Raw genomic sequence first — 20,182 nt, 5'->3', positions numbered from 1 at the left:
CCTGCACTGTGCTTTTGCTGCCACCCTTTGGTTGTACGCTTCGACAGTCGCGTGTTTGTCACGCTGTCAGCTGCTTGTGATTTCACATCGTTTGCATGGCTTACAGTGTTGGCGATTGACTTGTGGAAGATTTTTTTAATGTGGATATGCGCAACTAGGAAGAAATACTATTGCTCCAATTACAATTTATGCTTATAATGATGTCAACTTATTTAGCTGAGTTTATTTAAGTCACAAAAACTTCAATGTTATATAATATTGTTAATATATGTATATTCAGCGCTTTGTTTGTATATTAAATAAGGTTACCTAACCATAAAGTGTGCTCTACAACGCAAAAATGTGCTGAATGTTGCTGAATAAGGCAGAATTTCATAACTAAGACGCTGAATGTGCTGAAAAAAAGATTAAGATTATTCAGTACAGTTTTTTTTAATATGGTTGGACTACGTTAACATGTTGGCGTACTTGACGAAACAAATATGTTAGCTGAATTGCGCTGAATGTATCTAAAAGAAACTAAATTGTAGTTATTGAGCTTTGTTAAAATAATTTTACTTGTAAACTATTATTTGAAGCTGAATGTGGCTCAACTAAACAACTAACTCTGAATAGCCTGTAATAGAATGTCTTCTCAAGGAAACAATGATATTAACTGAGTTTAATTTATCAATTGAATGCGCTGAATATCGATTAACATTAAACAGCTGCTAAAAAATGTAATATTTAAAAATTAAAAAACCAACGAAATCAGCTGAATAACGCTAGCGTAATAAAATTCTAGAAATAAGTTCCATATTATGAAAATATTTTCGTAAGCCCTAAATATACATAATTGATTAGTTATTATGCGACGAACTCTAACCACAACTTATTTATTGAGAATACTTTACTAAGCTGTATATAAAATATTGTAGACAGATATGAAATATGTATTTCATATGCAGCTGAATACATTTAAAGCGAGCTGAATTAAGCTTAAATTCACTACTTAAGCTATTTATATCAGAAGGTAGTACTTCGGGCACTTTCAGCCAAATACAGCTCGTTGAACACATAAAGTTGACATTTTGAGAAATTAACAACGTACGATCACCGCAAACGCACTCCATCGATTTAATTAACAATCTACCACATTGTGACAGCGTAAATTGGTGCCCTTTAACACACAACTTGAGTAAATTGCTAAACTCAAACACGACTCAACAGAGGCAGGCAAAGACCAACGACCAACACAGCCGGGTGAAATGCGACACTGTAAAGAACAAGCTGTAAACAAACACACATAAGTGTACAGAGGCTTTAGCCTATTGTAAAGCGTTGTACAACAAGCATTACCGTTAAAATACGGTAATCAATCACTTCATTTAATTTAGGGCTTAAATTGTAACAGCTGGGATGAGAAGTGGAAAGAGAGAAGCCGATTGACTTAAATAAGTGCCTGGTCTTGCAATGGGGCAACATTTTCGGGTGCTTATGCGTAAGTCTACTAGCGCTAAGTTAAAGAATTTAAACGCTTCCGAAGCACTTAGTCACATGGAACAGATGCAAAGCTGTAAAAGCGAGATGGATATAGTGATAAACACTTTGACTTAGGGTGACGAAAAAATAAAAGCAAAAACAATTATATAAATGCTGACATTCAATATAAAAGTTAAACACACTCACACTTCTGGCTCTACTAGGATATCATATGCGCTTCAAATATTATGGCGCCATCAGACGTGTGCCACATTTTGTTTATTGATGATGACAATGACGCTTTGTGGCACGTACGTGTGAGAGATGAATGAGCCTCATGGCGCTATGCTTTATTGTTTTCCATCTAAATATATTTTACAGGTAGAACAGCAAGGCAATGTCAACGGGATTGAATTTCAAGAGCGTATAATCGCTGTAGAAATACTTTAGACATACGCTAGTACTTAAGTATTGAATATATTATATTTCAGTAAAGGTCGTGTTTTGAATAGAATATTGAATATGTAAGCACACATATAAACACCAAGCTGCCAAAAAGTTTGCATTAAATGAGTGCTGAATAGTGCTGAATCACTGACGATCTTCGTATTTTTAATTTTGTGGTATATTTTTTAATTTATTTAATATATTTTTTTGTTTAAGAATAAAATTTTATTAAAATTATTTAAATTTGTTCATGAGTGAGTAGCAGTTCAGTTTATCATGTAACAGAAGATTATATCAAGCATAAAAGTGGCGCTGAATTGTTCGTAGATACGCTGAAATACCATTAAATACAAATATTTTTATTATCAGCGCGTTTCAGTAACCATTAACTTAAAAAAGTAATGCTGAATTGAGCTGAATAGCAACGAATTTCTCTAAAAGTTCTAGAGATGTAACGGTAGACAATAAAAACTGAAGTTTTAAGGCTTTCAATAGCATATTGAATATGAAATATAAAAGCACTAAATATAATGTTTGGTTTTTATTAACTTGTGGTGAAGAGTGATCAAAATACTGCTCAAATAGGCTGACTAAAAAAGGGAATTCATAAAATGTTCACACATACTCATTTCGGTCCAATGGAATCCAAGAATCCAATAAAAGGCAAAGGCTTATAAATTATTTATAAATGAAACCTTTTATTTAAAATAATTAAACTGTTATTGACAATGTAATCTTCTCTTGCCAAGAAAATAATATTTGTAGAGCATAAAGTTTCTCGAAAAAATATTTCTAATCCTATTCGATTGATATTGCAGAGCTTAAAAGCGCTGAATAATATTTCAATTATATGGAAGCATTAAATATGGTGTAACTGCTGTTTCAAAACTTATACCGCTGAGTATTTAGGGTAGTAAAATGCAAATCTCAATCCCATTCGACTTATTTTGATGCGCTGAATAGCGCTGAATTATCCAGAATTGCGCTGAATAACGTTCAAAGTACCTGTGTGCACTGAATATGAAATATCCGCTATTTCCAAACTTATTTTACTATATTATATTGATGATATTTAGAGCAACTTAGTGCTTTATACCGGAAACTATTTTCAAATTTATCTCTTTTATGAGTTTTTACATACTTGTATGTAATTAATTTAAGCAAAAGCAATTTCACTAAATCTTTCAATTTCCCATTTTGATTCGCTTCATTCCAGGTATACGTCGAGCGAAATTCCTGACTAAACCGCTGCCACCGGAGATCAGCACATTAGTAGCCGGCGAGCGCGATTTAACCTGCCGACATGATTTATTATTACAACAAAGCAGTGCCAGTAGTGCTAGCAGCTATGTAAACAATGCAACTACAATACCAACACAATCGACAATGTATGCTGGCACAACAACAACAGCAACATCGAATGCATCAAACGCAACAACGATTGCAATGTTGACAGCCGGATTGACAGCAACAGCGGCGGCATGTAGCGGTAATCCACCAACAACAACAGCAGCAGCAACAGCCAACAACACACAAATGGGCGCATTAATGTCCGGTACATCGTCCATGGTCGGTTCAAATGCCACTGTCGATATAATGGAGGATGAAGAAGAGCACGAACAACAACGATTGGGGTAAACTGAAAATCTGATTGTGTTGTTATTTTTGTTGCATTTTGTATCTTTTTGTGTTTCTGTTTGGTATGTTATGTATTTTTAAATGTGTATTTCGTATTTGATTGCGTATTTTGTGATGTCTTCTTTGTATTTTGAAAAATACAATTCGCTGAATTAAGCTGAATGACATTGAAAAGCGGTGAATTTTGCTGAAATGCAAGGAATGTAGACAAAGTAAGGTTTGATAGTCGTGAAAAAATAACATTGTTTACTTCAGGTTATGTTTTTTACTGGAAATACATTTTTTTACAATCATTCTACGGTCATATTCTTTTACATACTGCTTTTAATTTTGTAAATTTTGACTAAAAAATATTTAAATACAATTTTCTGAATGATGCCGAACCATATTGAGAAGCAGTAAATAACGTTAAATAGCACTGAAATACAATGCATATGGGCAAAAGATGTTAAATACGATTCACTCAATGAAGTCGAACTCCTTGAAAAGAGCTGAATTACGCTGAATTGCGCTGAAATGCAACCAATGTTGGAAAAAGCTGTGTTTTAAGTATTAAGCTACTAGCTTACAATATTTTGCGGTACAGCTTATAAATGAAAGTTTTTTTATATATTCCTGCTGTGGTCTATCCCATTTTACTGGCTTTTTATACACTTATTTTTTATGTGGTAACTTTTATATAATTGTTAAATACAATGTACTAAATTAAGCGAAATAACGCTGAATTAAACTTAATGACGTTATAAAGCGCTGACTTGCACTGTATTGCGATAAAAGCAAACAACATGTTGTTTTAAAGTATCGTACTACTAATTTAATTTATTTTATGACATCTTTCTGTAATGAAAGTAATTTTTTTTATAATCATTCTCTGATGTTATCCCTTTCTACGCTGCTTAGCTGTAAATTCCTTTTGGCTTCTCTATATATTTGTTTAACTGAACCCTTCGCAAAGCCAATGACTCTTAATGGAGCTACTAACGCGACGTAACGCCCACAAATAGCTAAAAACATAAAAAATACACAACACCAAAATCCGCTAGAATGAGAGGAGCCTTGAAAGCATAAAAAAAAGGTTTCACGGAACTACAAAATAAGCGCACAAATTGTTTTGGCAAATTTTCCTGCCCTTTAACCACCAAATAAAAAGAGTAAAACCTCCAGCAAAGTCAAGACAGCACAACAACCTCAGGGTAAATGGCAACACATCAATAATCAAACAAAAATATTCAGCACTACGTGTACATATTTATAAATGGATATACACACACAAAGATATTTGTGCATGTAGTTCAACGCCCATGCAAATTGGAATGCTTGTCCTTTTTCCAGCTGGTTTGGCAACGAAGGAGTTGGAAGTGGAATTAATATAAAATGCAGTCACACAGTATACATGTATATACATATATATCGTATGTATATACTTATTTACATTTATGTGTATCATATATATGTGAGTAGGTGACGTATGTAGGCAAATATATCTTCGATATATCGTTTGGTAAGCTCGGCGCTCTTCCTATTTGTCTTAATGACAGTGGTGGAATGTTTACCCGGCCGAGTAGTGTTTGTCAACGGCGTTCCTTTTTCCGGCAGTTTTTTGCACTTTTCGCTGCCGCTTCGACGTCGATTTATTTATTTTTTTTTTTTTGCTCGCTGTTATTCAGTTTTTCTCGCTCGGTATTTTCGGCATTTTCCTTTTCGTTTACAATCTCTTCCGGTTTCCTCGACACGAACTCTTCCATGTTCAGCAGACAACTTCATTTATAAAGTGGCATACCAACTGTGGGTTGCTTGATGTTTCCTACCGCTGTTTCTACTATAAATACTTTCACATACTAAAACTATTATTCAGCGGCTAACGGAAGGGCATTTTTTATAAAAAAATGTATAGGAAAACAATTACTTATGATAATTCTATGGACTTAATATGAATTTTTTTAAATAAATGAACAAATTTGGTTTCAAAATGTAAAAACGTATGTATATGAGAACGCGCTGAATAGCTGAAAAATATATTCAAAAGTCAACGTAGTTTCAAACTATATCATGCATTTGCAAACTAAATTTCTGATACTAATTTGATATATTTAAATGTGCTGAATAGCACAGTTTTGTTTTAGCTAAATTCATTATGCTACACTTAATTAATGTTTGTAGATTTTTCATCTATATTTGAATTTTGTGAATAATAAAAATGTACACTCAAATACTATTATTACTATAGAAAAAGGTTTGTGATCTAGAATGCAATAAATGTGCTAAATAGTGCAACGAACAATAAGTGCTGAATACACGAAAATATGCGCTGAATAACACACAAATGATTTGAAATTATACAATTTGGATCAAATATATCGCTGAATATATGCGCTGAATAACAAAAGAAATATTTGTGCTTTTAAGGTTTTGATAAAACATTTCGCTGAATTACTATACACAGTTTCACAAATTCAGCAGTCGTTTTGTTTTTTGGCGCGAAAACAAAAATATTTTTTTTGCTTAGCCTTAAAGAAAACTTCTGGAAAAAATTTTTTATTTTAACATCTAGAGGCGGCCCACTCACTGTTAAAGTAAATTTCGAGATAAAATTTTGTTTGAACAAACAAAATTTGTTTTGGTTTGAAACTTTTTTTAAAACTCCAATAATGACCGCAAAAAATTTTTGTAAGTTGATAACTTTTAATTGGCCAGAAAGAGGACTCTCCACAGCTTCTAGAACACTTATCAAACATTTTCTGAGAATTAAAAATTTTTACTCGAAACTTTCCATAAAAATTTTTTTTTTTTAATCTACAAATTTTACCCTGAGGCTAAGCAAAAAAAAATTTTTTTTCGCTTCACCCTAATATACATACATATACATATATAATATATACCTATCTATCTATCTGTAGATATATTTTAAATTATTTTGGACCGTAAAATTTTATTGATTATCAACAAAGCATAAAGACGGGAAAGGACATATAATTTTGCTTGTACGTCACCTCCTAAGTACTTAGTACAATTTATTGAAATCGCTGAACTGCGCTGAATATGAATCGCAAATACTAAAAACGAACCAATTCAGAGTTCAGGGGATTATGCAAAGTTTTATGCTTATAATATCGTGCGTATATCTCTTGTGTAATCGTAATACTAATCAAAAAATGCAGTTAGAACTAATTTGTTTTTATTGAAATTACCGTGTTTACAAGTAAATCATTAATAAATGTATGTGAGAGGTATTAATGATGCGCTAAATATCCGCTGTATTTATTTATATGTAGCTGAATTGCGCTGAATTCTTTGAAATTCAACTATTTTTGGTATTAGGTCATTTAAAACAAGTTTGTAAAGCATAACTAATTCAAATATTATTTTTCTTTCTCAAATTGAGTTAATCATTACCGAAAACCCAAAAGCAATACAAAGACTAATTTGGGGTAATATCTTGTAACAGATATGTGATTGCTTGTACTCAGACATATTCAATAATATCGAAACGTCACTATATAAATCTTTCTAACCAGGCGTATACTCACTTACTCACTGCCACACAAGCCTTGCCAGCAATTTGTCAATGTTCAACGGCACTTTCACTTAGTAAAGTAATTCAATCTATAGAAATTCATGTGAGGCACACAAAAAAATCGTCGAAATATCTAAGCATCTAGTCGATTAATGTACGACATGATTGGCACAAATTGCTGATTGCTGGCAGACGCGACATTTGAAAAGGATTTGGCATTGGAAATGAAAACGAAATAAGAAACGAACAGGTGTTGTACAACGCAAAGGAGTAAAGCAACATATAATGTTTTGCTCTAAAGGAGTAAAGTTCTAGTACACGATTGCTTGCGGAGACTATTGAACCCTTCGTGCTAGACATTCGTAACATCAAATAAGCACGAACTGCAATAAAGAGCGCTGACAGGTGTGTAAAGAAGAGCGCAGATATTGAAGATTTAAGTGATTAACCGTTAGACATCACTGTGCACTCACACTTAATGGCGTTGACCTTAATTACGGTGCGTTGGGGTGTAAACGAACAAAAACTGACGACAATATTTATTTACAAATACATTAAATGGGCTTCATTGTTTTTGTTTAACAGGTGTCAACTGACGAAGCGTTGAAGTTAATTGAAAAACAATATAACAGCGTTGTTTGTGTATAAGGAAAGGTAGGGACATTGAGTTATATGTGTGAATGGAATTTACGTGGAATTTGGATTTTTATAAAAAAGGGTTAAGCCTCATTTATGTATTGCCATACGCTAGATTTTTGCATAGTTTGCCCGCCACATTTATAACCTCACGTCTGGTCATCAATGATGATGCATTGATGAATGCCAGGTTCTCGTTTTTCTTCTGTTTGAAAATTTTGAATTTTTATCGATATGGATATGGTCTATTATTTTAAGAGCGGCAAACGCACTTTTAAGTTTTAGTGATATACAAGTAACAATGGAAGTCATTTTTAAGGCAGTTGGAATAATTGAATTCATCGTCCGAACAAGCATTAAGCTCAAGTATTTTTTAGGAGCATTACCACAACACAAACTCTTTAGTCGCTTACTCTTACACCCTTACCGCATTCCACTCTTATCCATCTTATCTTTACTAAGATTCTATTTTATTGCTGCCATCACTATTTTTTACCAAACAATTTCGCCCACTTTAATCGCATTCGCTCAACCATTTTTCGTATATATTAAACCCCAACAATTCATTGTTACACCAGCGCTACTTAAGCATAGCAACATTTTCATCAAAATGGTAACGAAAAAATTACAAAAACAAAACAAGCAACAATTAATAGACCTGCTTTCAAGTTAAGCTACAATTAATTACTGACATTGCCAAACGAAGCACGACTAAGTGAATGAAATGAACTCGTACGAATGGCAATGGCAAGAATCTATAAATAATTGGAAAAGCAACAGCCGAAAAGCAAAAAGCAGCATGAATCAATGAAAGTAATTTGACGTACACTTGTATTATTGCCGTAAATTCATGCCGAATACAACAAAAATGCAATATAATAGATGACTACACGCTACTGGAAGGTTGTGTCATATACGCTAAAGTTCTAAGTTCTTGCTATTGCTCGAACGTCGCGGATAACCAAACTTACAAACTACACTATGATGAATTGTGTTGCTTTTTTGTTTCACTTGTAGTGACAAATAAAGTGAGGGCTTTTACCTAAATAAAGTAGATTAACTGACGTTCACTCGTGCTCGAATATCAGCTACATATGTTATTTACTTTTATATTGTATATAAATATATATACTTTCGTTATACATATTTACTGTTTTGTGTGTATTTCTAAACACATTCTCTTTCTTGTCAACTTTGCTTTCGCATTAACTAGCTCAAATTCCCAACATTTCTCAATTAATGCCACTCAAATAATCTACTTGGTGTTCAATTCGCTACACTCACCATGGCGTATGTGTAACTTTTAGTGTTTCTAATTAAAGCAGCTTGCGTTGGTACATATTGTAGTTATTTATGCACATTTAAAATGCGCATGCATTGATCTAATGCTTATATTATTTATATGGCAAAATATTGCACATATATTATATATTTGTATTTAGTACATATTTATTATTTTATATCAGCATCTTCGTTATTATGTAAACATTACGAAGCGTTGCTACTGTGGAATATTTAATGGAATTTCTTAGTGATGGATGTGTTTACAAATATAAAATAGCGCTGCAGATTTAGATTGACTTAATTTAATTGCGAATTTCTTGAACTAAAATGGTCAATGGCTTTCGAAAGGGTAAAAATATCGTATAGAAATCTTGTGAGCAATCTTCATTTCAGCTGTACTTTTGAAGCATTACCTGAATATATCTTTGAATATGATTGTGACAGATGGATACTGCCTGCCCTTAAATGTGCTACCAAGATATTAGTCATGCATATTGGGTTGTGTTTTTTTAAGATTGTATACAACAATAAGTAAGGTAGGGCTAAATCGGCTGTAACCGAACATTTTATACACTCTCAATAAAAAATTAAAAAACCTTAGAAATTGGAGCAATACATATAATATATAAGGTATAAAGTCAAGCGGATGTTTGGAAATCCGTATATTAGCTACATATTGGGAACCAGAGAAAGTACTACCCAGATTTCTTCCAATTTAGATAAGAGAATAGACTGTTATTAGAAGCAGATTATTTCCGAATTTGTTTAGGATTTCTTACATATTCGAAAATATTTCTATTTAATAGGTATATGGGAGCTGAGGAAAGCATTAACAAAAATCCATCAACACAAAAATATTCTGCCAAATTTTAATGCTAGAGATCACAGACTGACTGAAATGTTTGGGAAAAAATCAGCTGTATGCACTCGATTCCACATGTATGTATATGTTCTCAGTGCCCCTGAATATTTATGGTTCGATTTCGATTATTTTTGCGCGTAAGATGAAATGGCTTGAGAACACTATTTGTGCAAAGTTTTATTCTGTTAACATCATTGATATTTCATTGGTATACTGTTAAGTGAAAAAAGCAGATAGAATTCAAAAATTGATTATATGGGAAGTAGGCATAGTTGTCAATCGATATCATTCATTTTCACAGCGTATGATATCAAAGATGGTGTAACCTCACACACTAAATTTGGTTGAAGTAGCATGTGAGTTATACAATTTCACCTAAAAGTGGGCGTTGTCACACCCATTGTCCAATTTTTACACCGCTTCTATAAATATCTACGAATTATGGCTTTCATTATAATATCATAATTGTTGATTTATTTAAGAATTTTTGTATCTATAGCAACAGCTAATATTTACGCAGTTTAAGCAGACTGTGAGACACAATCTATTTGCGACATATTTCTAGCATATTGGAAAAAAATGTCTTCTAAATCATTGCTATACATCAATGTGGTCAATAACGTGTATAGTGTAACCAGTAGTTACAACTTCGCTATAAAACATCAGACACAACTTTATATAACTATTTCCTACACTCCTTCGCAGTCACATTTACTCCAGCATTTTATGTATTTATGCTTCAATCGTGCTCTAGCTGACTACTTCATGCCAAATCAACGTCAGAGTTCAGCTGCCGTAAGGTCAAGCAATATTTCTGTGGCCGTTTTATATGTTCACCCATTCATCAGGCAGCAACTGCGCGGTGAGTACGTGGCGTATACGTAACATGACTGCTGCGCTTTAAAGGCAAAACTGCACATACAAATAAATTGAAAATGAAAAGTTTTTCACACTGTCTCCTTGCATATAAATAAAATTTAATAAATATAAGACTTTACAAGATTTACTTATTGCTGTTGCTCTGCCTTTCATATTCTTGGTTTATTTGCACGTCTGCTCTTGCGCGCCAACTCATAAATACGAATATAGCAGCACATGAGCGTGGTTGGTCTGCAGACTGCGTGTTGCTGAGTGTGTTTTTCTTGTTTTATTCATCTTTTATATGAAACATGTTTTCTTGGCAGCTGCTTGCATCATCGCTTGCCCTTTGGAAAGTGATTTTATTCATGGAATTAGTTTGCAATGCAATTCGAGTACAAAATTGCTTTGCTCTATCATTTATTTCGTTAACAACTTGCAGCTGCTTGTTCATGTGTTGCATGGTTATACTTGTATATACATTAGTGATATTCTTACTGCACATTTCATTAATTAATAATTTCTTAGAATTACCGATTCACTTTATTCCAACGCTTCCTTGAAATATTCTAACTGAGTTGAAAAATTCTTCGCCTTCAGGTAGACGAAAATTTGATAGAAAAGAGAGCATGTTATTTCGTTATCAGTTGTCATAACAAGCTATTTTTGATCATTTTCATTCTAACTTCTACGTTTAAATACTAATTCTTAAGTTGAAATTACAATATTTATAGTTATATTAGAAGACCTTATCCCATACGAATGTTCCTTTTAGTAAAGTGGGTCCAACTTGAAAACTTCGCTTGATAAGCGCTCGAAATTTTACTTTTTCCATTGATTTCAACTGAGATCAGCTTACTAAAGATAGTTCAAGAATGAAAACTTTCAATATTTTAGTTTCTTCAATAGCTCAATATTAAGTTTCAATATCAGCTTTATTTTGCTCTGACTCTAAGTAGACCTCTTGCATTCTATTGTAGACTAGAAGGATCTCGCAGCCGCACCGGAGCTAGCGATTCCGATAAATGAGTCTGAAAAAAGAAGAGGCCTGATACTATTGATAGTAGTTAAGTTAGATACCTTAAATGGTCGTTTCTAATAGAGATCTCACTTGGACAGCTTATAAGTCGACGTAACGCCGGTCCACTAACATTGATTATAAAGATCCTCATGAATTCACAAAGCGCTTTGGGCCGATCACAGGTTTATTGAGGCGGCTATTGTCAGTTTCGGCTATGTTTCCTCGTTCGCCGAACGTACGACTGCCGAGTTGTTTCAACCTCAGTCTTGCAAAAGAAGGACAATGGAGGATAGTGAGCACACATTGACTTTTGCACAGTGTACGCACTGTATTGCCGCTCTGCTGTCGGAGTAAATGCTCACCTCGCTCAAATATTTGCTGGCTATACCCGCTGAGATTTATATACACTGAACAGGGTGCAATATGGTATATTGAGTTTGCCACAAAGTTTGTAACAGCCAAAAGCAAACATAGGGACCTTATAAAGTATATATATAAATTGTGAGAGTGACGGGTTGAGTCGATTTAGCCATTTCGGTATGTCTGCATATATTCAAATTGGTTTCTCAATTTTTGAGATATCAACGTAAATTTTGGCACACATTCTTTTCTCACCAAGGAGCTGCTCACTTGTCAGAAACTTTAGTATTTGTGAAAGGTATAATAGTTGCAGTGCAACCGAAGTTAAAGTTATTTCTTGTTTAGTAGTGAAATTGTATTTTTTCCTTATAAATAGGTAACTGATGATAGACTATAATATTATACAATATAAATCGACAATATCTGTTAAACTCTACGGAGCCATATTTTAGTTGTAATTTATTTCAAAATAAAGCTATCAACCGCAAACACCAGTCACAACAAGCACAATAACATTTTGATTTTCAACATCATAAATCATGCCGAAAATAAGCGAGAACTGCGATGATGACAAGCAGCAATTTCAAAAGTCAATACAGCGCTCACCACAGCAACACACATAGAACAGCAAAACAGTACGTGTGTGTGTGTGTGTGTAAGTACGCCAAGCGCTAAAGCCGAAAACTATGTAAATTGCTTTGCTAAGCAAAAGCTGAGACCAAACAAAAGAAATAACGGCAAAGGCAAATACTGTAAGAGTGTAAGAAGGCATTTGTGTGGTTAAGCAAAATGTCACGTATACGCCATGTGTGGTCGGTAGCCAACGTGGCATTGAGACCGTGAAAAGGGTGAGAGACTGACTGTAAATGACTCTTTCGTTTTGCGATTGTTTAGATATTAAATTGAGCACAACGATTCGATCATAGTGCTTGGCAGGCGAATGAAAAACAAGATAAATTGAATGCTCAATAAAACAAATGAAAAAGCAATTGGGTGTACATATGTAAAAACGGATGAAGTGATTAGTGTAGGCAGCACAAAGAAAAAGTGGGTTCGAAATGGATGCAAATAGTATAATAAATGGAAAAGGGTTTTGTATGCAAGGGACAGTAGAAAGATAGAAATCTTACAAAAACGTGCAAAGCAAGAGATGCGAGCTGAAAGCGTTTAATTTACAGAGGATGGAAGAGGTGTGAACATGTTTGTCAGAGAGATAACGAAAATAATTCGTAGCCATTGTGAAGCTATTCAAAGAGGAAGTGAAGCGATAACGGTTTTAGATAGATTAAAAATTTCGGTTCGACTTTTTTCCAACTAAATTAAATCGAAAACTTTGAAACGATGGCAACACTTCAGAGATCTTGAATCTGATTAAAAATGTGGCAACACCTTTCTAAAAAATTATAACAACAGAAATATTTTTGCAAGCATTACAGTTTTAATGTGCATTTTGTAATATTTATTTCTTTGTCCAAATTTTAAGAATTCGAAAAGTTTAAAGGAGTGGCAACACTTTAAAAGTATTGTGTCGATGCTCTTTATGAAATCTACTTAGTTTTAATTTTAGTTTTTTTGTCAAAATATTTTGTTTACTTTTTTAATTTATTATAATATACGTATAAATTTTTTAATATATGGCAACACCTTTCTCAAAAATTTAAGCAACATATATACTTCTTCATCCAGTATATTATTAAAAATCATATTTTATGACTGTTTCCAAATTGAATTGAATCAATAAGTTTAAAGGAAATTAAAAAAATAATTTTTCTTAAACTTTTTAGTTATAATTTCCAATTCATTATACATATTTGATTAACTTTGCACATTTGATTTAATAATCTTTTAAATATGTGGCAATATAGCCGGCAGAATATATCATTAATCTCCTTACTTTTAATGCTCTTTTTTTAATATTTCATTGATTTCTTAAAATCTAATTCAATTAAAAACAAAAAATATTCTTAAGTAAAAGCTTCTTGAACTTCTTTACTTTAATATGTTTGAAGTAGTAGTAGTAATGAATATAATAATTTGAAATAAGTGGCAACCCTCCGAAAAAAAATCATAGTTGTAATTTTCTTCAAAACTTTTACTTAAAAAGTGACTGTGTAATTAAATAATAAATTAATTTAAAACAGGTGACAACGCTCAGAAATATATTTAAAAGCCTAATTATTTCAAACTTTATATAGTTGGGGCTAATTTAATAGTAGTTAGTTAAGAAGTAGCTCGTCATATATTTTATACAATTCTTACAATGAGTGGCAACACTCAACAACAATTTTTTTTAAATCTAACTCTTATTTTCAAGAGTAATTTTAGTGCACTATTTTTTATTGCGACTTATTTAGTTTTTAGTATTATTAGTTTATATTGTGGGGATAAATAATTATTGAACTGGTGACAACCCTCCACAAAAACATTTTTAATTAAAAACAAATCTGATTAAATTATGAATTTTGTTACATAAAAATATTTTAATAAAGTTTTGTAAATATTCCAACTGTTATGTGCAAGTAGACCAATATAGTAGACATAAGAGGATTTACACCTCAAAAACGTAACTATTTGCCTCATAGCAAAAATTAGTAGTTTGCTAATGCATAAAATATTAAACCCATAAAGGGCTAGCTTAAGTGGCTTACAACTTTGCATTGTACTCACAAAAAATCTGGCACAAATGAATGTAGTAACAGTTATGTAATGCAGATAAATGGCAGGAACCAGGAGATTACCTTTCATTATGTGTGGAATCTGTGTAGATTGAAAGCTACTGCAAACTGTTATGAGCTTAAAGATACTTTTGAAAACAAACATTAACTCAAAAATTTATCTCAAATAATTATAACTGTAACAACTAAAAAATAAACATACCTCCTATTCCTGCTCTCTTTCCAGCAACTGCCTACACGGCACGCCATCACGCGTACCACTCATCTCGGGCAGCAGCGGTGCCATCAACGCACACAGCACCAACGGCAGCACAGACGAAGAGCAGCGGGGTGCGCGCAGTCTCTTCAATGCCACCGCAGCCTCATTCCATCGGCACACGCTAAACACCTTCCAACGCAATGCAGCGGCACGTAAATCAACCACATATGCCGCAACACGACGCGCCGGCTGCAACATGCACGCAACAAGCCAACGAAGTGGGAAAGCGAGCAGCTGTTATGGCGACACAGCCACCGAGACTTCCGACGACGAGGATGTTGAGGCGGCGTACATGCAACGTGATGCGACTACGGGCGAACAGTTCCGACTAACAAAACTCAGCAAAAGCAACAAACAGACAAAGTCAGATGAGCAGACTGCCTACTGTGATACCGATGCGACTGCCGACGAGACTGAGGATGACGAGGCAGCCTCGAATGCCGACGCCGAGACGGAGGAGGCCGGCGCACAGGTGCCCATCAGCATTGTGCTGCTCATACTCATCTGCTACATATGCTTAGGCACTGTGATTTTCGCCTTCTGGGAGAATTGGTCCATTGTGGATGGCGCCTACTTTTGCTTTGTCACCTTGACCACCATCGGCTATGGTGACTTCATGCCCGAACGCACCTTTCACGGACCGCACGTGCAGCTCTTCGCTTGTTGCGCCTATCTGCTGTTGGGTCTGGTATTGGTCGCAATGTCGTTCAGTATACTCGAGACGCAGCTAATGTGGAAGTGCAAACGAATTGCGGTACGACTGAAGTTGGCCAATGATTGATAGTGGCGGCGTTTGTTAGCGCGTCGCGGCAGCGCCGGTGCGATGGCGCAATTTTTGTAGAATGTAAGCGGAAGCAGAAGAAGCAATAGAAAAATGCGAAACATAGATAATGCAGTAGAAAGTAAATGAAAGCAGGGAAAGCGTATATAATAATACAAAGAGCTAGACTAAGTAGTGTTTAATTAGTGTTTAGTTGCGCACTGTAAATATTTTTGTTGTAAAAGTGCGTACGAGCACTGTAAAAAAGCTTTATTTAAGCCTTTCACTTAGGTATGTTGGTTTACTGTTAGCTTAGTGGATAGAGTTGTCATAAGTCTCTTAGCCAAATGCTTGTAGTGAATGGTCATTGAAAGCTGACTGCAACCTGAAGCAGGAAAAAGATAATTGTGTAACTCAAAGTGGGCCTAAGCTATGTTATCTTTTTGATTGCCTCTTCTAAGAGTTTCTTCATTTACTGCAATTTATTAGAAGATCTTTCTGTACGCATTGACTTATCGCATTCATATCGACAGCCACTTCTATATGGTTCGCTCCCGTCGAAACAGCTCGTTCCCGCGTCCTTCCATTCTCTGTCGATACCTACTCTACCTTCCAATAAACGGCATTTGCATAAGCAGCAAAATATCAAAGAACGAATTACTATGGATTAAATGGAATACTTCAAAACATGGTCGACCGAAACCCTTAAGTACAATATGACCTGATCCTTAATATATCCAATATTAAAAAATATGTTTCTCATAGAGACTCTCCGAAACAACTGTTCATTGCCAAATATATTTAAAATTACACTTTGACTTAACGATGCCTCAACAGGGAAAATTTTCCAGTTATAAAAAAGCTTACCACTACATAATTAATATCGTTATTTGCAACATGACAGAATACATGATATTTATTGCAAGAGTTTCCTCGAACGAATGTTTATCACTGAAACTAATAATCTATAATTTTCCACATTCTCCATGGCGTAAATAGGAGCACTTTTGATCTTCAAATTTGTTGGAGCTTTCAGTCTGAGATTCATCTTATTTTCAAAGCGGAATCATAAGAATTTATTAAAAATTCTTAGCTTTATATAATAGAAAAAACTATTTTTGGTTCGCTTAGCTTTTACTACCTTTACTAAACGATGAATCAGGCTGAACTTGAGGATTTATGAAAAAAATTATAGTTAATAATATGCCGAACCATTTTGGAAACCTGAGCACATCTCTTTTAATTTTTACTGTACTCGTTTTGTTCCAGGTGTTGAGAGAAAACACGCTCTCTGATTCTAACATATTCCACTCTCTTCTGTTGACAGCTGGTTTATACTATATTGCGGATATATTTCACAATAACTTGTGTGCATAACAGTGTTGCATTTGCAATATTCTGGTTCAATATAAATGACGACAGCTTTTTCTTTTCGCATTTATTAAACATTGCAATACAAAAAGCGCTAAATTTAAGAGTTAATCTGTATGTTAGCATTTTTAAACAAAAAAATAATTCGGAAAATATTGAATGAAAGTAAATTTTAAAATTAGTTCAAATATGAAATGTATATAATTAATCATAGAATGAGGTTTAAAAATCTATGTAGATAAATAGTTATATAATTAAGAAATGCGTAATATTTAATAACAAATATGACTATAAAAGTAAATAAATAAATTGTAGAGCAAACACAAAACCATTGTCTATTAGTAAGGCTCGAACAAAACAATTTAGCTGTAATGTAATAACGGTAAAACTGCTGAATGTAAGAGAGTACATTAACTAAATTAGGAAATAATAATAATAATATTCATATTAAATACAAAAACAATTTCGTTGTAAAGTAAAAACACACCAAAAAGACGCAACTGAAAAGATAATAGAATAAAATTATTAATTTTTAAATGACCATTTTTTCGTTTATTTTATTGCAGATCTCCAAATTGTTTAAAGCTTAAATGGAAAATTAACATACGAAGAACAACTAGATGTAAAATTGTTGATATTGGTTCACGACTAGGGCCTAAAAAAAGATATTTCCGCTTCATAACACTTCTCTACCTGCTTGACTTTCGATTTTACAGGTTAACACAGTATTCGCACAAAATTAAACATTACAACACTTACTGTCAAACCTTATTGTGGATATTATGAACTTGTTGAACACCTAGTGGACCACAAAACTGCTCGAGAAAATTTTAAAGTTAAGCTTAACGGTAACGTTCAAAGCGATTTTGGTCAGGTAAAAAGTTGATGTGCACGTGCAGAGATTAACAACAACCTCTCTATACCAACTATCGTCTATTCAACCAAAAAGAAAAGTTCACACGCTGTGAGAATCATAACTTTTAATATGCCATAGTACTTGTAAACGAGATGACCTTACGATGAATTTTTTGTAGGTAGACGAAATTATTCCTACGTTAAAAATTGTACTGATTAGTAAACTTCTAGCTAATATGTTATGGGTATGTAGGTCGCGAATACTTAGGTGGATCTGGAAAGTTATTACCAGTCGATATTTTTTATACTTTTAATGACGATGATCCGATAAATATTTAGACTACAAAAAAAAACGAACATTTTGAAGTAATGTCAGTTTATTTCCGAACATGGCCGCCTTTTAATCCACTTGTTCCAGCGATTCCCCAATTTTTTTAATACAACTTCCACAAAAACTGAAGAATAGTGTTGATAGAAATTGGTGGCCTAATTCGGCAGATTTGTCAGTGACAAAGGCCGAGCTGTAATCTGGTGAGTAGCCATGGAGCGCGTTTTTGTTTACAGGAATTATGTAATTTTTTCTGCAATTCTGCGCCGTGTAGTCTGTACAATAATTCGAAATGATAGAACTGCTGTCACCATTTCGCCCTTCTCCGTGTAGTCGATGAAGATTTCTCTTTTTCACGAAATGTTCATCTCTTTTCCGTAAATAAATCAATAAAGATCTTTTTCGGCACAGGATTGCGCTGTTTCAACTATTCCTTGCTCATTAATCTCTGATGTGTACCAATGTAGCCATATTTTGTCGTCGGTCATAAAACGATAAAGGAACTGCTTCGGAACTGCCTTCGTTGAAAGATAGGTAGGTAGGTAGAGGGGATTTTTGACGACGCACCTAGGCCTTTACGACGCGTGTTGTAAAACTACAGGGACTTAAATCCGCGCACTCCATTATATCCTCACTGAACCAACCTGCGCTCCTGATAAAGTTCATCCGTACAAAAAGTTTTATTTGTGCAACCCCCAAGACATGGTCAAAAAATACTCAGCCACTAATTTCGATTTCTTTTCTATACAAAACCTTGCATTCGCATAGAAGATACAATAGTCATTATACGATATTATAATTAGAAAACGAAAACAATTTTATTAATATCCAACGTACTTTTGAACTTACAAATTCAGAAAACCACAGAACTAGCAATTAAATATGTAAATTCTAACGCATAATCCAAATTAGGCATTTAACTCATAGTCAACTAATTGAAAACGTTGAACATAAAAACCTCACTTTGAAAATTATCGTCCAGCCGTGAGAGCGACAAACAGACAACAAAAAATATGCAGACCTTATAAATAAGCGTATGTCTGTCCCCTGTGGCCGAACGTTTTATGAGTCTGCATGTAAATGGAAAGTGAAAGCAGGCAATCAGCAATAGAAACAATGATACGCCCTCTCCAAACGTAGCGTAGAGTGAGTAAATAAACGGTAATGGACGGGCATAAATAAATATTTGAATTTTTTAATAGATTTCGCGACGTGCTTACCAGCGTAATTTTATTTTATTTTGACGGCATAGCGCGAATTTACGAGCGATGTGCATAAACAAATAAACAGAAATAAAAAAACGAGAACGCGCAAAATAATAATACCAACGAACAACTACATATGCAAACGAGAGTGAAAGTCACATTTGACATGACGGAAAGGACGATAAGCGGTGTGAGGCTGGTCAATTATAAATATGTAGTTTCTAAAACAACAACAACAATAAAAAAATAAAACAAAAAGACGGAAGCAGTGAACCGTAACAAAAAATATTTACTCTGCCTCTCTACATACATACGTACAAGTATATAAAATATATATATGATATAGGAATGCCAGCTTTTATTTTTATATGCATAAAGGGAAATTAGTAAAAAATACAGCAACATAACACACTAAATGAGCTAAAAGGCTCCCAAGAGAGAGAGTGTGTTTCTATAAATTTTTTTGCTTTGGAAATGCCATCGGACAACATGCCTTAGCGCGAAACAAGGTACCCAAATGGAAAAAATTAACCTATAAAAAATATATTAGTAGTTTCAAGTATTTATGATGTATACGAGCGTCGTTGTGCTGTGCAACAAATTGAAGTTTAAAATCCACTCTGATTTCGGAGATACCAAAAAGGTTTC

General features: G+C 33.8%; 1 protein-coding gene across 1 annotated transcript in view; it reads left to right on the top strand.

Annotated features, from left to right (window-relative positions):
• The window catches only part of LOC106614457 (uncharacterized), a 54,598-nt gene extending 36,907 nt beyond the window's left edge, over positions 1–17,691 (top strand). Inside the window, exons 6-7 of the mRNA XM_014230209.3 lie at positions 3,125–3,542; positions 14,983–17,691. Coding sequence (XP_014085684.3) covers positions 3,125–3,542; positions 14,983–15,796 — 1,232 coding nt within the window. The 3' untranslated portion in view covers positions 15,797–17,691. The remainder of the gene's footprint in view (positions 1–3,124; positions 3,543–14,982) is intronic.
• The last annotated feature ends 2,491 nt before the right edge of the window (positions 17,692–20,182 follow it).

The sequence above is a fragment of the Bactrocera oleae genome, chromosome 4 (genome assembly GCF_042242935.1).
Source record: "Bactrocera oleae isolate idBacOlea1 chromosome 4, idBacOlea1, whole genome shotgun sequence".
Classification (NCBI taxonomy): domain Eukaryota; kingdom Metazoa; phylum Arthropoda; class Insecta; order Diptera; family Tephritidae; genus Bactrocera; species Bactrocera oleae.
This window is presented reverse-complemented; position numbering and strand designations above follow the sequence as displayed.